At 44.3% G+C, this 23366-nt stretch overlaps 1 protein-coding gene across 1 annotated transcript in view; it reads left to right on the forward strand.

Annotated features, from left to right (window-relative positions):
* The window catches only part of CERS1 (ceramide synthase 1), a 57088-nt gene that overhangs the window by 25635 nt on the left and 8087 nt on the right, over nt 1-23366 (forward strand). Inside the window, exons 3-5 of the mRNA XM_083180585.1 lie at nt 6104-6284; nt 14207-14368; nt 17820-17967. Coding sequence (XP_083036711.1) covers nt 6104-6284; nt 14207-14368; nt 17820-17967 — 491 coding nt within the window. The remainder of the gene's footprint in view (nt 1-6103; nt 6285-14206; nt 14369-17819; nt 17968-23366) is intronic.

Consider the following 23366-nt stretch of genomic DNA (forward strand, 5'->3'; position numbering starts at 1 on the left):
GGCGCCACTGTTAGCCAGCCAACTTGGCCACAGCTATGTTGTAGGATAGCGCTCCTGAGTTGCAAATATCTATGGAACATAGAGCTGGGTAATTTATACTCTTCCTGGAGTAGGGCAAAAGATTTAAAGATTCGATCCTGATATAGTTGTCCTAATGATCCCACCCCGTGCTGAGCCCACAATCTCCCACCTTGTTGTTTATTTACTTCCTGCAGCGTGTTAAGGGAGAAGATATATGTATCTGGATCAGTCCCAACATACTGGTCCATTTTACAGACTGTTTGCCATATTCTAATAGCTTGACTGACTATAGGTGGATATTTCTTACGAGTCCTTTTTATAAGCAGTATTTGTAGGGGGGTGATCTTGGGGTCTACGTATCTAATCAGCCTAGTTAGTTCCCCCGTATGGGAGTCTTTCTTAACCCATTCTTTAAGATGGACCAGTTGCGCCGCAAGATAATAATTCTTGAAATTAGGGAGGGCCAGCCCCCCACTATCGCGGTCCAGCCAGAGAGTAGCCATCCTCACCCTGGGGCGCTTGTTACTCCAAATGAAGGATGACAAGATGCTATTTATCATTCTGAAGAATTTATCCTTAATATAGATCGGCGACTGTTGAAATATGTACAGGAGTTTGGGCAACACCACCATTTTGATTAGGTTTACCCGTCCTATTACAGATAGGGGAAGTTTGGCCCAGCATCTACATTTAGTTCTAAGATCTGACATTGCCGGAATAATATTATCCTCTATAAAATCCTCTGGCTTGCTAGAGATCTTTATCCCCAAATAACTAAAACTGGGAGTGTTGGACAGTGGAAGGTCAACCCCCCATGTGTCATTGGGGCTTTCATCCCCCAGACGCATAATGTGGGATTTACCCCAATTTACTGTCAACCCAGACACTTGTCCAAATTGAGTCAGTTGCTGGAATATCACGGGTAAGTCCCTCTGCGGGTCTGTTGTACCTACTAATAAGTCATCGGCATACAGGGAGACAATATTCGATCTTGCAAGTGCCCCCGGGTTATGCTGGTATAATTTAGTTCTGAGTGCATTAGCCAATGGCTCTATCGCGATTGCAAAAATCAAGGGGGAAAGAGGGCACCCTTGTCTGGTGCCTCTGTGCAACGGGAAGGGGGATGACGTATGCCCATTAATGGTGACCCTTGCCCTGGGATTCTTATAAATTAGCCTCATCTGTTTAATAAACCCAGGACCAAATCCGAAGGCCTTAAGGGTGTACCACAAGTAGCCCCATTCTATAGAATCGAAGGCCTTATTGGCGTCGAACGACGCCAATGCCGCCCTTAACCCTCCTGCGTTTACATACTGAATATAAGAGAGTACTCTGCGCAGATTGAGCGATGTGGAGCTACCCCTCATAAAACCCGACTGGTCGGGGTGTACTATTTCACGATAAGGATGCCTTTATACATGGATCTATATTCTAATCCATATGGCAGCAAACATTCACATCATCAACTGGGTGGGGCAGATATAGACTTTTTGACTTGTTGGTGCTTATCTTTTAGGTTCGTGGTATAGTAATACAGAGTCCCTTCACCCAGCATAAGAATCAGGTCCTGTTGGGATGACTCCGTTTAATTACTTATACCTCCTGTTATCTTGCTCTGTCCTAAACACTCCCATCTTAACAGCAGGTCCTGGGCAAAGCAATCTATTTGGGGACCCCCACACCCATTCACAGGAAAAAAAAAGTAGAGAAAAATGAATGTGCCCCTTCTTTGGTACCATGCCATCTCTACACTTGCTTCTATGCAGTGAATGAGTGTCAGCACTCTGATTGGTGGATAGCTCCAGCCATCCACCAATTAGCATTCTGACAGCCATTCACTCTCTGGCTGCAGACTGGGAGGCAGGAAGAGAATTCTTCCTGGCCACTCTGATTGTGTGGGCCGGATTCAGGGCTGGACTGGCATTTTGAGCACACAGGCCCAACAGTAGCAGACGGGACCCTTGTGTGGCGAAGCCGCACGGCAAAAAGGGGGCATGGCCTCATGAAAAGGAGGCCTGGCATCACCAAAAGGAGGCATTACACTGCCCATTACACATTATGGAACACACCGTTATGCCCATTACACATGATGCCACACACACTACTGCCCATTACACATGACGCCACACACACTACTTCCCATTACATATGACGCCACACACCGTGCTTCCTACTTCGCATGACGCCACACACCATAATGCCAAATTACACATCAACACAAATGCATGTGTCTCGTGTGTAAGTTTATCTATAGGGGAGCTGGCTGGGAGCCTATCCTGTTAGGTTTTCCTGGAGGGGAGCAAGGTAGGGCGGTACTTGTGAATTATCCGGGCGCCCGATGTTGAAATTGTATTACAATACATTAAGAATACGATGCGACGTGATGCGACGCGATTTCCCTTGAAATTTCCTTGAAGACAAAATCGCGTCGCATTGTATGCTATTGTATGGTATACAATGCGACGCGATGCGACGCGATTTTAACCCATTTTGCCCAATTGTAATCCCGCCCAGGCCACTATCAACGCGAACCCGAAGCGTGGCGAGGGGCGGCGGTACGCGTCCTCTGACCTTTTCATACCCCCACTATCCACGTCGGCGTGGAGTTGAGAATATAAAGTGTGGCGAGCGCAGCGAGCCACCGAGCCCGAAGCGTGGCGAGCGGACGCGGACACCTGTGAAGCCCGCGAGGCGACACGGATAGCTGTGAAGGTGTCGTGCGCTCGCCACGCTTCGGGCTCGGTGGCTCGCTGTGTTCGCCACACTTTATATACTCAACTCCACGCCGACATGGATAGTGGGGGTATGAAAAGGTCGGAGGACACGTACCACCACCCCTCGCGGGCTCGCTGCACTCGCCACGCTTCGGGTTGGCGTCATTAGTGGGGTGGCGTTAACAATGGGGGTGGTATTTCACTTTTTTGGGGGTTTTGGGCATTTTTACATTGAAATAAATGTGAAATCGGGTCTCAGGGACCATTTTACATTGATTCCAATGTTAAAATCGGGTCCACTGCTAAAACCGGGTCCTTCTCTCGTCCGGTCGCATCGCATGCCTTTTGGTTAACACACGATGCGACGCAACGCGATTTTGCGGACCTGAACAAAATATCGGGCTGCCGGATAATTCACAAGTACCGGTAGGGCCACACTGGCCAACTCACGTGCCCTTGTAGGAACCAGAAGTGTTGTGCAGGGACCAGAAGTGTCCTGGGCCTCTGGGGGTGCCGCTTCTCTGTCGCTGGGGAAGGGACCTTTTCACCGCCATCTGCGGGGTACTGCTGCCAGATGCTGTGCAGTGCTGGAGCCGGGACCTCTTACCGCCAATGCTGTGGGCGGCTGCTGTCAAGTGAGGCTGTGCACCGGGACCGAGTGTGAGGGGTTGATCCCACTGCCTGGCGCCACCGGATACTGTCGACCACAGAAGCCACTGACAGGCGCTGCGGGGTTCTGCCGTCAGGCACTGCCGAACACTGCCTGACCCTAGAGCTGCTGCCGGGTATGCTGGCAGGCACCCCTGCTCCGTCTGCTCAGTCCCCCACCACACTTCCGCCTCCTTCTGCCCAGCCTCCATCCCACCTCTTCTCTCCCAGACCTGTCACTCACTGGCCGTCCTGCCTCTGACGTAAGAACTAGGAATATTACACGTGCGTGCGGGTGGCATCATGATGTTACCCGCACGGCTTTATAAGGAGGAGGCACCCGGTGGTGACGTGGATGAAGCCGGATCCTCCTACTCCTCACCGGAGCCAGCAGCTGTGTGCCCAATCTGCACAAAATTGGCCCACAAGGCCATCGGCCCTTCTGGCATTTGCCCATGTGCTTGGATTGCCCTGGTCCCACAGCATACTGTACAGGCCATGTGATAGCACCCTGATCTCTCTGACTTTTGGATAGTTCTAGTCATTCACTAGATTAATAAATAGCCTATTTATCAATCATTCATTGTGCTATTGGATATGACACTTTCATACCCAGTAACTGTGTACCCGCACACTGACTAGCTGCACGGGCATCCGAGAATGCAGGTTGCTAATTACTTGTAGTGATATTTGTATGGATAGTGTCAAAGCACTTTCATTCAAAACTTCTCCTGTGAGACATTTCCTGCAAGCATGCATAGGTTGGGCATTGCGTTCCTCTGAGTGTATGAGGGGCATATTTTTAGATTGTTCCTGTGTCATTTGGCTCTGAGGGATACAGTATATTTACTACAGGTGGATATTTTCGTGATTTTTCTCAATTTCAGAATTATGGATATCAAACTGAATTGATGTTGTTTTTAGAAGCTGAAGCTATCATTTAGAAATCAATATAAAAAACCATCCGTTTTAGCTCGTTACATATATTTAATAAATGTATTACTATTTGTGAGCTGAATTATTGCAGAAAAAGAATTAAAGTGCTGAAAGTGATTCAATATACTGACTGCTTTGAGGTCATTTGTATGTTATATACATAAATCTATCCCTGAAAATAGTTTTGAAGTGTTGGCGCATATGGGTAGACAATCTTCCTCTCGGTATAGTACAGGGATGAGGAACCTTCCGCCCTCCAGCGGTTGTTGAACTACACATCCCAGCATGCCCTACTACAGTTTTGCTATTTGGTCCTGCTAAAACTGTTGCAAGGAATGCTTGCATATGTAGTTCAACACAGCTGGAGGGCCAAGGGTCATTAATGTTATACTGTATAACATCAGATTGTAGTCTCTACAGCAGTAGTGTAAATTTGTCCGAGTTGCCCAGAGGCAAGATAATATTGATGCCCCCTCAAATAGCTCAATCAGTAAGGTGTCTGTCTCCAGTAAGACAGGTCATGGGTTCTAATACAGCATGTGACACTTCCAAAAAATGATGTTAGGAGGGGGGGTCAGCCACAGAAGCGATATCAATGACTTTCAACTGATTCAAACTTACAGGGGAGGAGATGTGCCCCCTTGGGAGTAGGAGCCTGGCGGCATATGAATCCGTTGCTTCCCAGAGTCACGCCTCTTCTCAGAAACGCTTTCTCTTCTCGGGGCATGACAGGGACATTGTTAATTGTAAACAGTTTACTTACATGATAATTCCATAATTATGACTATGGAGTTCTGAGATTGTGATAATATTAATTCCAGTCTTTTTATACTTTGTGAAATGCCACCACTGTGTTCATTTGGCCCCCTGGTAAAAGCTACCAAAGATTTATAAACATCTGAAACTGGTGGCGATAGGACTTTTACTTAAGGCATATTTCCAGTATAAATATGTGCTGCTGACCAGGCTTAGCCTTAACCCCTGCCTTGCACTTATCTCTGGCGCCCCATCTCCTCCTCTACAGAACAGATTCCAGACTGTGCATTTTGAATTATACACGTTACCTTAGGACTATGCGGTATTCTCTACAGTGCATAGCTGTTATTAATCTGGTACATTATCATGCATGCACTAGCAGTATTTACTATTTATATTTATCAAGTTGTCCAGAATATACCCTCTCTAATGGTTAGCCAAACATCTGTGGCAGATGGCCACACCACCTTTGGAGACTGGCCCCACCCCATGCATTGTCCACTACCACTGCATTTACCCGGTGGGCCCTTCATGCCCCAATCTGACACTGCCTCTAACCCACACTTTCCATCCAACTGGCAGAAATCTAGGGATTCTATTCCAGGTACTCTTGTTGTCCAGTGAACACTGATCCTTCAGTCTTTCTTATTCCTACACTCACATCTATGAGAAGGGGAGGTTTAAGAAGATTCTATATAAGCAGCGTCCATGCTAGATAGTAGGACATGACATGTTTAAATTGTCCTTGGTTGACCGCACAGGTACAAGAAGCTTTTGCTGCACTTGCAGGATTGAGTTCTCATGGAAAGGGTCCCATTGTATGTGAGTCCAACAATTCTGATAAATGTGGGACAGAATATGTAATCAAAATTAAGTTATTAATTGAAGTCCACCTTTTGAAACTACCCACGATGTCAACTGTTTTTTTTTCCACTTTTTGTCCCACTAGTGATCTTTGTTTACTCTGCATTGTTTATGTGCATGTGTACTGCAACTACTAATCTTGATATATCTTTGGTGGAGTTTAGGTTGGAAGTCGGGAGCAGACGTTCCCAGGAATATTGCCCTTATATATCTCATTCAAGGTAGTTTTTATGCACACTCTACGTATGCCACTTTGTATATGGATGTATGGAGAAAGGACTCTGTTGTAATGATCCTGCACCATGTGGTCACTTTCTGTCTTATTATGTTCTCCTATGCATTCCGGTGAGTTACACATTCCAAAAGGACACTCGATGAATAACAACTGACTCAGTTGTATAATGCTATGAATGAATAAACATTTAGCAAGAACTGACATAACACTGAATCTATGAGTGCTAGCAACTATTAATGGTGTTCCTCTGTTTAATTGAGAAACAATTGAATAACCTGTTAAAAATTAGATATAAAGTATTGTACAATACAACAATACTATACAACACCCTGATCCTAGGGCAGGGCTTGACAATTTCTTTTTAAATCTAGGAGCCAGGATGAAAGTGTAGGAGCCAGAAAAATTAGGGGTGCCCATACACATCATGCATTTTTATTAGATCACAAAAAGAGACAGTGCATGCTGGAGGCGTGCTGCAAAAATTTAAAGTAGTGCGCTTTAGACACACTGCAGCATAACACACTGTGCCACCCACCACGTGCCCGTTACACATTGTGCCACCCACCGTGAAGCTCATTATGCATTGTGCCACAAAAGTGCTGCTTACCTTCATGCTCAATGCCAGCAATGAAACATGCTCCTGGCACAGGGGGGGGTACTGGAGTGAAATGCTCCTGGCACAGGCGGATTCGTAAGGCTCCTGGCACGGGGGGGGGGGGGAAGTGAAATACTCCTGGCACGGGGGGTGTGTGAGAGGATCCTGGCACAGGGGGGGGGGGGGAGTGAAAGGCTCCTGGCACGGGGGGGGGGGGGGGGAGTGAAAGGCTCCTGGCACAGGGAGGGGGGGGAGTGAAAGGCTCCTGCCACGGGGGGGGGGTGTGTGAAAGGCTCCTGGCACGAGGGGGGGGGGTGAAAGGCTCCTGGCACTGGGGGGGTGTGAGTGAAAGGCTCCTGGCACAGGGAGGGGGGGGAGTGAAAGGCTCCTGCCACGGGGGGGGGGTGTGTGTGTGAAAGGCTCCTGGCACGAGGGGGGGGGGTGAAAGGCTCCTGGCACTGGGGGGGTGTGAGTGAAAGGCTCCTGGCACGGGGGGGGGGGGGGGGGGTGTGAGTGAAAGGCTCCTGGCACAGGGGGGGGTGTGAGTGAAAGGTTCCTGGCACAGGGTAGGGGGGGGGTATTGAAAGGCTCCTGGCACAGGGGGGGAGTGACAGGCTCCTGGCACAGGGGGGGGGGGAGAGTGAAAGGCTCCTGGCACAGGGGGGAGGGGGTGTGAAAGCCTCCTAGCACAGGGGGGGGGGGGAGTGAAAGCCTCCTGGCACAGGGGGGGGAGGGGGTTTGAAATGCTGTCGCTCGCATTGAAAGCAGTACCCTGCCCGGCTGTATTTATACTCCGCTGCCGCCAGGAGGGGGAGAAAGGGATAGGGCACCACTGAACCCGATGCCGCTGGTGCCAGAAGAGGGAAAAGGGGAGTCGGACACCGCTGCCTGCTGTCAGGAGGCGGAGACAGAAGTGACAGCCGGGCAGACAGCGGTGCCCTGCCTGGCTGTATTCATACTCAGCTGCCGGGAGAAGGGGGTAGGGCACCACCACTGATCGCGATGCCGCTGGTGTCAGGGCTTGGAGGGGGAGAAGGGGGTCGGACACCGCTGCTGCCTGTGCAGCTGCTGGTGTCAGAAGAGGGAGAAGGAGGTCGGACACTGCTGCCGCTGGTGCTAGGAGGCTCCCTGCAGTGACAGACGGGCAGTGAGTGATGTCCGACTCCTGCCCAGCTGTATTCATATACACAGAGAGCAGATCCGCGCCTCTGTGCTATTTTGAAATCTCGCGCTGGCTCGCAAGCCAATCGGAGCTAGCAGTTGGCTCGTGAGCCAGGGCGAAATTTCAAAACAGCCGTGGACCTGCTTCAATTCTGAATACATTCGGGCAGTGCATCGCTGCCGCTGGTGTCAGGAGGGGGAGACGGGGGTCAGGCACCACTAACCTAGCTGGTGCTGATCTGCCAAAGACCAGGTTCTGCTTCCTCCGTTGTCCCTGCAAAAAATCTGGTCGCCAGGAAGCAGAATCTGGTCGCCATGGCGACCTGGCCCCCGGTATTTGTCGAGCCCTGTCCTAGGGCATACCATAGGTGTAAGGAGTGCAGCTGCCATGGGGCCCAGAAGGGCCACATTCTCTGTCTGTTACATATGTTGAATACATTTTTCACCATTGTATAGTACATAGAGGACAAACAAACTTTTGCTTTAGGGCTTGCAATATATCTAGGTATGCCTCTGGACCAGTTCACTGTAATGTGGTATTATATGAACTGGGGGCACTGTAATGTGAGGTACTGCATTGCATTGTGTGTACCAGCAGCTCTACAATGTGACATAATGTGAGCTAGGGCACTACTAGGTGACATAATATTAACAACTATGGGGGAGAGGTGACCCCAATAAGCAATGGGCCAGGGGCCCCTTCAAAATTTTGCTATGGGGTCCACAAAGTTCTGGTTATGTCCTAATCCTGATCCCTTATTTAAAGTTACTATATCATGTATTAATAACATAGGACTTTACATAAAGGCCCAATGGGGTAAAGGCCCGATGGGTGGTCTATTGAAGATGGGATCAATTCTACTTCTGATTTATTTAGCACCTTCTAGAAGACAAGATGTTTACCTGCTAGAGTATTTTGTGGCATTTACTGAATTCATTTATCTAAGGTGCACATAGCAATAGTGTACATCCTCCCTCTTTATCTGGTTCCCCCAGACATTGGTCACAGTGTTGTCCCTTCTGCTCTATTACAGGCCAGCCTTCAATGCCAGAATAGTGACAAAACCCTGTAGATGCATGGAATACCCATAGTCCCTAGTTGGCTATAAATGTGTCAGGCATACTACATTGCGAACCTGCACCGAAGTGACTGAGAGACATTTGTCGTGGTAGTTTTGTGCAAATAATACAAATAAATATTGCTAAGAAGAAAAATGGATTTGGGTACAGCTGAGTATTCCAGGACGGTGTGTATAGCTCACAGACAATGTCTAGTCAGACAGTCAATAGGTCAAAGCCAAAAGTTAGATGTGCATTAATTAGACACTGCCAAAAGTTAGACATGCATTATTTAGACATTGACAAAAGTTAGACATGCATTAGTCTGATAGTGACAAAAGTAACAACACAAGTTGACAAAAGTAACAACACAAGTAAAATGTCAACATGTAAAATCAATATGTGTACATGGACACCTTATAAGTGTACCGCTTCCCCTTGTATGGCTCTCGTGCTTCGGGCATGGTGCCTCACTGTGCTCAGGACACTATTCTATTCTTTCTCTATGCCCACTAGGATGGTAAAGTATGAACAAGTCAGTTTAAAAAGAAAGTTGGTTGTCGGGATATTGGGTCTGTTGAAATGTCCAACTAATGCATGTCTATCTTTTGTCAATGTCAAACTTTTGTCAATGTCAAACTTTTGGTGTCAATATATATATATATATATCAAAAGTGTGTGGGGGGGGGGGGGGTTGTGATCCTTTTTCCGCGCCGGTTTGTGGGCTGCACTTCTATTGTACCTAGCTGTTAATATAGGTACCAGGTGGGAAAAGTTAGAAAGAGAGATAGATGTGCGCTCTGTTCACCACTTTTATACCTTAATAATCATACATTGGTACATAAGATGTATATTTATTCTGATTTTCTTTACAATAGGAATAAAATAATTTTTCAATATAAAATAGGGTTGTACAAAATTCAATGTATATTCCAGATTCAGATATAATGCTGTTCAAGTGAATGACAAAAAAGAGATCCAACTTCAAAACATGCAGACTTCTTAGAATACGAAACCCTACGCGTTTCGTCCCTTAGGACTTCATCAGGGGTAAATGAGGATCCAATCTGAATTGTACCATACAGAAAGATTTCTTCCCACGACAAATACTAGGTATATAGGATTACTGACCACGTCAGTTCTGATAAAACCTCTGTCCTGCAGAGGTATAGGACTTCAAAAAGCCCGATTTCTGCCGAAAATAGCTTGAAGTAAACTGCTCAACCACAGAGGTCTCTTCCACGTATGTGGTTAAAAAAAATACGGTAGAGGTATATTATCCAACTCCTGTGCATAGCGCTAGTTATTTGCTATTCACTACAGGGACCCCGCCGGCCGCAGCCAGCTTTATACACATGACGGCGCCGCAGGTACCCCTACGGCACGGACACCCCTGACCACCCCAGCACTGCAGGGACGCCGGGGCAGCAATTTTTTTACACAGTTCGCTGGGGGTGAGGGGCGAACTGCCGCCCTCCAGGTGCCGGTGCCCTAGGCAAATGCCTAGAGCTGCCTAGTGGTGGCGCCGGCCCTGTCAGGCAATGATGATGCTGAACATACTCTGCTTTCATTCACCATGTTGCCTGACGCCGCCGGAGCTTGGAGATACATGCTGGGATGGGGGCGGAACTGACTGATCTCTCAGACTGAACGAGCAGGGTGTCCAGCTGCCCTTCATGTTTCCTCAAGGCAGCGACAGCCCCAGCGGCATCAGGTGCAGCACAGTGCCTGATGAATGTGTGTGTAGCAAGGCTGCGGATGCGGCTTCAGGATGGATGGTGGCCCTAAATCATATCGGGGGGGAGGGGGCACGGGTGCAGCCTTACACACTGAGAAAGAAACCAAGCACTGCCAGTGACCAGTGCTGTTAAGGAAACTCGGCAGTGCCCTCCAGCGGCCAGCGCCCTAGGCAGCTGCCTAAAGCTGCCTAGTGGTAGCGCTGGCCCTGCTTATATATCATAAGGGACACTAAATTTAGAAAGGTGGAACATAAGTTATATTGAAGATGGAATGTTGCTAATAGCAACCAATCAAATTATATCTATGATCTTCTAGAAGGTACTAAACAAATAATAAGTAGAATCTGATTGGTTGCTATGGGCAACATCCCATGTGAAATAGAACTCCCATCTTAGTAAATTTACCCCTAGGTCAGCAGCGAGCATATTATTCCTATTGTAGTGTGAAGAGATTAAAGTACAATCCCCTACGAGAGATACTTGCATAAATATGATTAATTTTCATCAGCAACTTCAAGAAATAAAGGGATTCCAGTTATACTCTCTATTCACCTGAGGAAATTATATTATAAACCGGACATTCTGGTTAATGATTCCTAAATTGATACAATTATAAGGTGCATTACTAAACTGTTTTGATATAATAATTTAACATATGCATTATTATTTTTTATGCATTTAACATTATTGAATTCTAATTATTATTTTTTTTTTTATAAATACATTTTCTTTTTATAAATAAATATTATAGTATACTTATATGTAACAATATAAATGTGTGCTTTTTTTGTTTATACATGTAAAGAGAATTAAGTTTACGTAACCAGTGCTATGGTAATAACACGCACGAGCATATAGAGAACCAGCAGTTTATTACCTAAAATCAAAAGGTTTTTCTTTTTTTTTTTTCTTTTTTTTAATGTGTATTTTTTTTTCATTCAGTCCCTTCAATATATATTATTTTATTATTGCAGCTTTCATAAATATTTTATTTTTATCCTCGCGAACAGCTAGCGAAGGAAAAAGGTAGCAGGCTTTCTTTGCTAGCCGGCATTGCGCCCCAGATGTATGCGCAATGTATGGATGATAGTCTCCTGTGCGAATTCACACAGCAGCGATCATCTCTGAATCAGACCCATTGAGTAGATATCTGTTACATAATAATTAGCATCTTATTATTTAGGAAGATCTAGTGTGTCCAATATGGCTGGTTTAAATGAATATCTGGTATGGGAGCAAACATCAATTAACAATTTGTTCTCAAAGACTGGAAAATGGAAAATGGTCAAATCAAATATATTTTGTCACACCTGGTGAAACTGTTAGGCAGTCTAAATCAGTGCGTTGTCATCAGTGTATGCATGAGCCGCCTTAGGGCCAGGCCCGGTGACAGGGGGGGGTTGCCCCATGACCCGCCAGCCCCCAGCTCAGCCGTCCGTCCCGCTCAGTCCTGCACAGTCACTCAGATGGCTCCCCCCTTCCCCTGCCCTTGCTCAGATCAGTTGTCCAGCAGCCAGACTGGGATCACAAGCTGCCTTGACCCTGCCGTTCAGCCCCTCCCCCCACACGAGGAAAAAGGGGCAAAGCTACTCAGGACTTGATGGGGCAAAGCTACAATGGTCTCGGCAGGGGGCGGGGCTACATTCTGCTGTACTGAGCCTGCTTAAGAGGGAGAAGAGAAGCTGCTGCCATTGCAGGGCCACCCAGAGAGTGAGAATGCACTCTGTGGGTGTTTCTAATAAGAGTAAGTGCTTAGTGTGTGTATATGTAGGGTGGGTTAGGGCATCGGTGTGATAGAGTGCAGGGTAAAGGAGCACGTTTGTGTTACAGTATAGAAAGCAGGCCGAGGTGTAAAAGAGTGCATTGGTGTGATAGAGCGCAGGGTAAGGGAGCATGTTGGTGTTACAGTATAGAGTGCAGGTCGTGAGGTAAAGGAGAGCGCCAGTGTGATAGAGCCCACGCTGTGGGGTAAGGTAGCATGGCAGTGCGTCCAGTTTATGTTTCAATAAAGGGGGGTTGATAGCGTTGAGAGAGGCCCCCAGAGATATCAATGTATGGTGTCCCAAAAATTATCTTGCCGGCCCTGCTTAGGGCCAGTCGCATTCTCCCTAAAAATTAGAAAAACATTTTAATAAACTGTTAAAAGCTCTTTATTTTATTTAAAAAATAAAGCTTGTTTACTTGTAGGCATCTCTGAATAATGCCATCCTGAGATGCTTCCAGAAATCGTTTTCCTCTGAGCCACGTATGGTGTGTAAAATAGACCTATCAAAAAGACTCATTACACTTGGTCAGTAGCCTCTGCTCTTTCATACCTTCCATTATGAGTTTGTTTATTGATGTTTTTAAACAATGAACCCAAGTTGCTTCAATAGGATAGAAAGTAAAGTTTGAAAGCAAAGCATTTTGTCCTTCAGCCCACCATGTGCATGCTTTCACAAAAAGCAAGGGATGTATGGCTCGAATTAGCCCTATTCACAGGCCTGCCGATTATCAAATGACCACGCAGGCTTGTCATTGATATCCATTTGCAAGTGGATTGACTGGCATCAATTCGCCATTTATAGACATCACCCGGCATTTTCTGGGAGTTCCCCATAAAACGCAGATGGCGTCCGTCCATTGGAAGGGAAGACCACTGATATCATCAGTGTCCAAAAATTGTAAATCTAATACAGTGCAATTTTTTTTACACATGTGCGGTTTTGAGTTATGATAATGTGACATTTTTTTTTAGACATGGAAGTGTGCAGTATTTTGTCAAAATAAAAATTAAAACGCTGTCGAGTCCCAACGAGCATAACCAGTCCCGGGCTCATTGAGCCGGTCCTGGTTCCCCAAATACAGGGGAGAGAATCATAGGTATCCCCCATATTATGGAACCAGCACCAGGCTCCAACAGCCAGCAGTGTCATGCCACAGCCGGGGGACCCTTTTTACGCAAGGTCTCCCAGCCGTCACATGAGCACCATGGTTGGTCAGCCCTGAATGAGGTACCTGGGGGAGTGAGTATAAAATAATTATTGGGGTGGTCCCCACTCCCCCAGATACAAAATGATGCTTTAACTCTTAACACTTCCAGCCAGTGTTGTCAGCTGCCTTGTGATCTTCGCTCCATAAATGCTGAGTATAAATGATATAACGCAGCATAGTGAGCTAATTAAAAAATGTTGATTACCATGAACAAGGGCCTCTTACTAATAAATATTCCCTAGAGTAGCTCCTACTGTTTTTTTGTCTGTATTGACATGCACTCTTCTAATGGAAATGCTTAGTTGTGTAACAATTAATTATGTCCATGTTTATTCAGTAAGTAATTAGTGGCATTCCAGACCAAAGGCTTTTTTCCTGACCAAATGTTGGCCTATCCTTGCAACATAGATAAGAAAAACAACTGTTTGAACCATTTATGCTAATTTACAGACGTATTTAGGTTGTTAGATCCTATAGTCTGTCATATAGTATGTGTCCTTTCCAGATACCACAACATCGGAATTCTTGTACTCTTCCTTCATGACTTTAACGACATTCTGCTAGAATTCACCAAACTCAATATCTACTTTAAAACGCGAGGTGGAGCCTACCACAAAGTGAATAGCATCATTACTGATATTGGGTCCGTACTGTTTAGCCTCAGCTGGTAAGTACATAATTAGTCATATGTTCAGTGTTGGACTGGGGCTTGAGGGGCTACCGGGGAAATGCTGTGGTAGGAGCCCATGTTTAGATGCTTGACTAACCAGTAGTGCATGGTATGGGCCCCTTGATAAATATATATATATATATATATATATATATATATATATATATATATATATATATATATATATATAGGGCGGTATTCAATGAGCTGAATCGTTGGTCACAGCGATTCAGTTTTTTCATTCGCCAGCCAATCGCCGGTTTTTTGCTGCCAATCGCCATGCATGGGGATTCGTGGGGAGTCGCCGAGTCACCCTATTCAACGTGGCTGAGAATCGCCGGCCCTAACGGCGATTCTCAGCCAACCCTGCGTTTCCCTAAACAGCTTCATTAATGTCGTCAGTGTTTAAAAAATTGCAGTGAAATGCAAGAAAAATGCAAATTACCCTGAATAAACGCTTCCAATACAGCAGACGGCAAAATCTGGGTAATCTGCACAAAGGCCAAACGAAGGAGTGAGGTGGGGAGGAGAATCATGGGTAAGTGAGGTGCACCATGGGTAAGAACAGTGCTTTGTGGGAGAAAAAAAAATACCTAAAAAAATTAAATATATATTTGTATAGCACTTCTACGACCATCACATCACACAAGGGCAGCAAATAATAATACATTACACTTGCACAGTTAAATAGAACACTTAAAACCAATTATTTGACATGTTCCTATAAAAGTTCACCAGAAAAAGATGACGAGGGACACTCGGTGAGGAACGGCGATATGTAACAAGAAAAAGGAATCGCCAACTTCTCATTGAATACACTTTTGGCGATTCCCCTCGACTACCGTCGATTCCCCATGCAAAATCCTATAGACTAAAAACGGCGATTTGTAGAGAATAACATTTGGCGATTGGTGCTTCATTCACCGGTCCTTATCGGCGATTATAGGTCATTGAATAGGGTGATTCGCATTAGGAGCTCCAAAAATCACCGTCAGACACGAAAAAAACACAGAATCGCCATAAAACTTGGCGATTCTGGCTCATTGAATACCGCCCATAGTCTTATAGAATCAGGGAACTCACCAAACAGCAGTCAAATAAATGCTTATTCCTTTCTTCCTTCATACCCAAGTAAGAACATGCCAACTTTCCAGACCTGTATGGGCCCTTAATCATGGCGTTTTCAATCCCACAAAAAAGTGTAACTAACTAACTATATATATATATATATATATATATATATATATGCTGCGTGAGCCGGCACTCCCAGGTGGATGATGCAGTCGATACTGACCCGGTGCCTTCCAGCATGGACTGTCTGGTCCTTGTATAGGGTCAATGAATCAGGCGGCACTCACGGATTTGCAAAACGTGAACAAACTTATTTATTCATCCAACATGTTTCGGGCACTCGGCCCGTCCTCAGGGATAAACAACAGTGACTTTACAACACACTTATATTCTGTAACAAGTGAAAAACTCCCTCCCCCTGATCAATCAGCGCCGCCCCTCTTACCTGTGTTCACGAGATTGTGTCCCCGCTTCCGCTCACCTCCAGCATGTGTCTACCTGTATTCTGCCATTGAGGAGGCTGTACTTCCGTGCAGCACTTCCTCTGACGTCATCAGGCTTCATCCACGCTGTGGTTCAGCTGGATAGCCAAGCCTCTCTCTGGATACCACAGGGAGGTCAGTTGCTAGGTGACCATACAAACATTAGAAACGTGATCTACAAGAGAAATAATTCATGTGATGAATACAAATACATTAAAAACGTGCAATAAGAGGCTGTATAACAACCATTTAAGAGGCAATATAATGCCAGTGCTAGGTGTAAAACAAAATAAATGTAATACATAAAAAATGCATACATTAAAATACATAAAATAATGAATAGACAATAGACAATTTTTAAAAATCTGCAGAGGGATGCTGTATCTCCTGTAATCATGGAGCTACGGTGAGTCACCCACACACAGGTAGAAAATTTAAAATCCAGCACTCTGTCACTTGTTCCAGCCGGTATGTTGTGTACATTCTGTCTTGTCCATGTGGACTTTACTACGTGGGCAAGACAGAGTGTCAATTTAGCACTGGCATTATATTGCCTCTTAAATGGTTGTTATACAGCCTCTTATTGCACGTTTTTAATGTATTTGTATTCATCACATGAATTATTTCTCTTGTAGATCACGTTTCTAATGTTTGTATGGTCACCTAGCAACTGACCTCCCTGTGGAATCCAGAGAGAGGCTTGGCTATCCAGCTGAACCACAGCGTGGATGAAGCCTGATGACGTCAGAGGAAGTGCTGCACGGAAGTACAGCCTCCTCAATGGCAGAATACAGGTAGACACATGCTGGAGGTGAGCGGAAGCGGGGACACAATCTGGTGAACACAGGTAAGAGGGGCAGCGCTGATTGATCAGGGGGAGGGAGTTTTTCACTTGTTACAGAATATAAGTGTGTTGTAAAGTCACTGTTGTTTATCCCTGAGGACGGGCCGAGTGCCCGAAACATGTTGGATGAATAAATAAGTTTGTTCACGTTTTGCAAATCCGTGAGTGCCGCCTGATTCATTGACCCTATATATATATATATATATATATATATATATATATATATATATATGGAAAAAGAGGATACCCCTTCAATGTGCTGATTTAAGACGTGCAGGTTCACATCTCTAATTAAGACCAGAGCGGCTAACTTCAATATATATGAGTGGCTTGTCTTGGGAAACAAGCGATTCTTTTCTCCCTGTTGATTGAACCTGATTTTACAAAACTTTTAAGAAAATTGATGCTGCATAATAGCACATCCTAGTAGGATCCATCTGAGATCCACTCTGTATGCCAAGTGGAAGTCGTTCCGTGTGTAAAATTATCATACATTACACTAACAGCATATTGAAAGTCACCCCTGATGAAGTCAGTGTGACTAAACGCGTTGGGTGGTTCAATATACCGTGTGAAAATGACTCAAACTGCAAACAAAAAGTTTTAATATATTCAATTTTTATTATGTATTAAATTGTTGAAAATTGTGATAAGTGTTATTACAGTTTTTTATTGGTGGTGGAGAGTTAAGATAATGGCGCACTCTGTCCTTTTCTTATATATATATATATATATATATATATATATATATACATATATATATATATATATATATACATATATATATATATAGTACATATGTCCAGTTCATGCATGATAATGTACTAGATTAATAACAGCAAGGCACTGTTGAAAATACACCATTGGCTTGGGCAGTGTAATGTTACATATGTATAATCTGTATCTGATCCCTAGAGGAGCGGTTGGGGCTCCAGGCACTTGGGTCCACCTGGGGGTCCGGACCGCCTTATGTTTGCACTTATTCACTTCTAAATATTTAAATGACTGTCCTAACATTGTGTACATACTTTTTATCTCCCTGTTCCCACAGGTTCTGGTTCCGTCTTTACTGGTTTCCTATAAAAGTCCTGTATGTCACATGCTGCTCCAGCCTGCAGTCTAAACCAAACATCCCGTTTTACTTTTTCTTCAATGTTCTCCTTTTTGCATTGATGCTTATGAATATTTATTGGTTTTTGGTGAGTATACAGTATATAGTGTGTGTATGTATGTCATACCTGGCTGCTCTCAGAATGGCTGGGACACTCCCCAAAAATCAAGTGGCCCTGCTGGCCACCTACAAAAGTGGACAAGTCTTCTGGATAAGGCTTACACCCATACCCCTACTAAATATATACAGTATATTTAAGTGAGAATTCTGCGAGCAGAAGAAGAGTCGGCACTCCACAGGGTAATCCAATAGATATATTCAGATAAGGAAAATATACATTACATACAAGACAGCATCATCAGTATACAGTGTATATATATATGATATTTTTGCACAGAGACCTGATGAAAAGACCACTATGGGTCTTGAAACGTCGTCTTAACCTGCTGTAAATGTATTCAACTTTTTCACTACTATAAACCACTAAACTGAAAGCCAGACGAGTGACGCCTCCTTCTTCCTATCAGAACATCCAGCTGGGTACTGTGGAATCCATGTATATATATATATATATATATATATATATATATATATATATATATATATATATAGACAGCAGGGATGCCCGGCACTCCACTTCAGCATAAGGGTATAATTGCTCAGGTGCCTTCTTAGGTCATGTGTCAGACCAACATAAACCAGCAGGAAACAAGCGGCACTCACGAGACTTCAATGCGGTGAAAAAAACACTTTCTTTATTGGAAATCCAACATGTTTCGGGTGTTACCCGTCGTCAGGGACAAAGTGCACAGTGAAAGAAACATACATTTATACCCGTTTAACAAACACACCCCCCTCATTAAAATTGAACTTACCACAGCCGTGATCAGCGTGCTACCAGAGACCGTCTCAGCGTGCATCAGACATACCAAATGCAGCAACTGATGACCTCAGTGGTGAGCGCCGGGCTGGGCAGCGTCTGCGTTACCATAGTTACACAGCAAAGCACAGACGGACAGAAATGTATTTAAAAACAAAGTTACAATCGATACATTACAAGCCGTAAATGCAACATGTATTTACAAATATATATACAGCATACAAAGCATTGAATTATAATTAATGTACATAGCAAATCAGCATTGAGACAGAAAAACAGATTATAGAAAACAATTTAATCCGGCATATTCATTAAGCCCTTTGGGGGATAAACTGTCTAATTTATGTATCCACATACATTCTAACTGAAGAAGTTTTTGATTTCTATCACCCCCCCTGATATTCTCCGGGATATGATCTATGATGCGTGACCTTATACTGGCAATAGAATGGCCTGCCTGTATGCAGTGTCTGGCTACAGGGTGCTCACTGGTATTGTTCTTTAGTGCTGCACGGATTGTGCTGCGATGGTTCGCCATTCTTTCTTTGAAGGTTGTAGTGGTCTTACCTACATAGATAAGACCACATGGACAAATTAATGTATAAACAATGTATTTGGAAGTACAAGTTAAGACAGATTTAATAAAGAATTTTTTTCCCGTGTAAGGGTGACAGAATGAGTTCCCCGCTAACATAGAGCTGCAGGTGGTGCAGCCCGTACACCGATAGCAGCCTGGTTTTTTAGAAAGAAAGTGGTGGGTGGCAGTAGGTTTATTTATGTTAGTAACATCCAATTTGACCAGTCTATCTCTAAGGTTTTTACCCCTAGAGTATGCTGGCATTAAGCGGGTGCCGTGTAGATCTTTAAGCTGTTGGTCAGTATTTACAATTGGCCAAAGCTGTTTAATGGCTTTATTGGAAGTGGTACTAGAAGTAGTGTACCTATTTACCCAAGGAATGATGGGAACCGACCCTTCTTTTATTTTGGGTATCATGGTGTCTGATCTTGGGGTATCCATCACTTTCTGTTTAACAGCTCTCAAATCCTTGGTATTATAGCCTCTTTGTTGAAATTTGGCTACCATATTGTTAAGGGCTGGTTCTATTTTAGCGGGGTTACTAACAATCCTTTTAACCCTAAGCATTTGGGAATAAGGAAGGCCAAATTTCAATGCTGGAGGATGGAAACTATCCGATCGCAAGATCGTGTTCCGATCCGTGGCCTTCACATATAAATCTGTATCCAATCTGCCCTCTACCACATTAATGCAGACATCTAAAAAATTGACTTTTTCCCTACTAATCAAATATGTAAATTTAACAACGCTAGCAGATTCATTGTGCTCATCTAACATTTTCTGTAGAACATCTGGAGCACCTTTATAGATAAACAGTAGGTCATCAATAAATCTGACAAACAATGCTGTCTCTGCAAAAATAGGTTGTTGGTAAATAAGGGTCTTCTCCAGGCGGATCATGAAGGCGTTGGCGTACGATGGGGCCACATTCGACCCCATCGCACAGCCCCGCCTCTGTAGGTGGAACTGCCCATTGAAGAAAAAATAATTACGGGTCAAAGTCATTTTTAATAATTCAATAAATAGTGCAATAGGTGGTCCCCTGTAATTGACGTTATCAGTCACAAGGTCCACTACTGCATCTATACCGGCTGCATGCGGGATACATGTGTATAAACTAACCACATCAGCGCTGCACAAGGTGATGTCAGTGTCACTCAAATCCAACCCCTCTACTTTTTGTATGAGGTCGGTTGTATCCCTAATGTAGGACCGGGAATGTTGTACACAAGGGTTAAGGTAGATGTCTAAGAATGTGGACACAGATTGGTACAATGACCCCCTGGCAGAGATAATAGGCCTACCAGGGGGATCAGTTACACTTTTATGTATTTTAGGCAGCGTGTAGAACAATGGTACTATAGGGTAATCAACCACTAGTGTTTTATGAATATCATTGGTAATGTGCCCATTGTCTACAGCTGCCTTCAATACATTATCTAATTCACACTTGTACTGCATAGTAGGGTCACAGGACAAAACATCATATACCGAGGTATCATTTAATTGGCGATTACTTTCCTGTATATAAGCATTAATGTTCTGCACTACAACACCACCTCCTTTATCAGCATTTCTAATAATTACATCAGAGCGCTCGCTGAGATGTTTTAAAGCTTGCCTTTCTACGGGAGATAAATTAGGATAGACAGTCACCTTTTTGCTGGCGTTCAGTCCAGTCATCTCCATCATGCGGCTAAATGATTTGATGCTGGAATTGGTGGAAACAGGATCGAACGTGGATTTTTTCTGAAATTTCTTTAAAGGGACAGGTACTGGATCCCTAGTAGTAGTCTGTGGATTATTGCCGAAATATTCCTTTAATTTCAGTGTCCGATTAAATTTGTAGTTTTCCACCTTCCATTGAAAAGCATTAAAAGTGGTTGTAGGTACGAAAGAGAGTCCTTTTGATAGAATGTTATGTTCAGCATCAGTTAAAGGGACATCAGACAAGTTAAACACTGTAGAGGTTAACGAGCAGTCTTTTTGGTTTGCTTTCCCCCTTTGGTTTTGACCACCTCTTCTTGTGTGGGTACGGGGGGCTTTTTTCCACCTGCCCGCCTCGTGGTAACTCCTAAAGGGAGCGATTTTGAGGATGATGCCTGAGAGTCGACATCACTCATCGACGTACTTGTGTCGCCTCTGTTTTTATTCATGCCCCTGTTGTATCTGGGCTTACGGTGCGGGAATGGATGGGCATTTTTTTGTGGATTTAGCCAATGATAAACAGTGTTTGTGTCATAGTCTGACTGCACTTTACGGCGTTTTTCCAATTTGAAGTTAATCAGGTCTCTTTTGTACGTTTCCACTGAAGAGGTTAATTTCTCCAGCCAGTTGGTGCTTGTGTCTTTTTCTAATGAGGGTTTTTTTGTAGCTTCAAATGCCGAGATTTGGAGTTGTGTCAGAGCTAGTTCACATTTGGATTCCTCTATGACTAATAATAACAAGTCCATAGAACATTTGTTGAGTATCCCAATCCATTTTTTGCAGAATGGGATATTATGGCGGCCAATGGTGGGGGTGTTTCTTACGCGGAAACCGCGTGGAATCTGTTTATCTTTGTAATAATCAGACAGAGATATGCCGTGATACAAAAAATCTGTTTCTCTTTTTTTCAATCGAAACCATTCTTTGTACAAGTCCTCCACTGCTGGAGTTGTTGTATCTTGGGCAAGTGTCCTTGTATACAATATATTATCAGCTTCTGCATCGGAGTAGCTGAAATTGCCACCTGGTTCAATGCTTGTCAGCTGTACACCTGGTACTACGTCTTCCATGTTGCACAGTGAATGAGTAGAGTGGCGATGTACTCACGGAATGTAGGGATGGTAGGGAGATGTCCACCAAACGAATTTGGAATAAGTGGTAGCGGTGCCTTGGCAGAGGGTCCTCACTCAAGGTGTCGATCCTCCAAATGTAGACAGCAGGGATGCCCGGCACTCCACTTCAGCATAAGGGTATAATTGCTCAGGTGCCTTCTTAGGTCGTGTGTCAGACCAACATAAACCAGCAGGAAACAAGCGGCACTCACGAGACTTCAATGCGGTGAAAAAAACACTTTCTTTATTGGAAATCCAACATGTTTCGGGTGTTACCCGTCGTCAGGGACAAAGTGCACAGTGAAAGAAACATACATTTATACCCGTTTAACAAACACACCCCCCTCATTAAAATTGAACTTACCACAGCCGTGATCAGCGTGCTACCAGAGACCGTCTCAGCGTGCATCAGACATACCAAATGCAGCAACTGATGACCTCAGTGGTGAGCGCCGGGCTGGGCAGCGTCTGCGTTACCATAGTTACACAGCAAAGCACAGACGGACAGAAATGTATTTAAAAACAAAGTTACAATCGATACATTACAAGCCGTAAATGCAACATGTATTTACAAATATATATACAGCATACAAAGCATTGAATTATAATTAATGTACATAGCAAATCAGCATTGAGACAGAAAAACAGATTATAGAAAACAATTTAATCCGGCATATTCATTAAGCCCTTTGGGGGATAAACTGTCTAATTTATGTATCCACATACATTCTAACTGAAGAAGTTTTCGATTTCTATCACCCCCCCTGATATTCTCCGGGATATGATCTATGATGCGTGACCTTATACTGGCAATAGAATGGCCTGCCTGTATGCAGTGTCTGGCTACAGGGTGCTCACTGGTATTGTTCTTTAGTGCTGCACGGATTGTGCTGCGATGGTTCGCCATTCTTTCTTTGAAGGTTGTAGTGGTCTTACCTACATAGATAAGACCACATGGACAAATTAATGTATAAACAATGTATTTGGAAGTACAAGTTAAGACAGATTTAATAAAGATTTTTTTTCCCGTGTAAGGGTGACAGAATGAGTTCCCCGCTAACATAGAGCTGCAGGTGGTGCAGCCCGTACACCGATAGCAGCCTGGTTTTTTAGAAAGAAAGTGGTGGGTGGCAGTAGGTTTATTTATGTTAGTAACATCCAATTTGACCAGTCTATCTCTAAGGTTTTTACCCCTAGAGTATGCTGGCATT

Source organism: Crinia signifera, chromosome 1 (genome assembly GCF_055691185.1).
Source record: "Crinia signifera chromosome 1, ASM5569118v1, whole genome shotgun sequence".
Classification (NCBI taxonomy): Eukaryota; Metazoa; Chordata; class Amphibia; order Anura; family Myobatrachidae; genus Crinia; species Crinia signifera.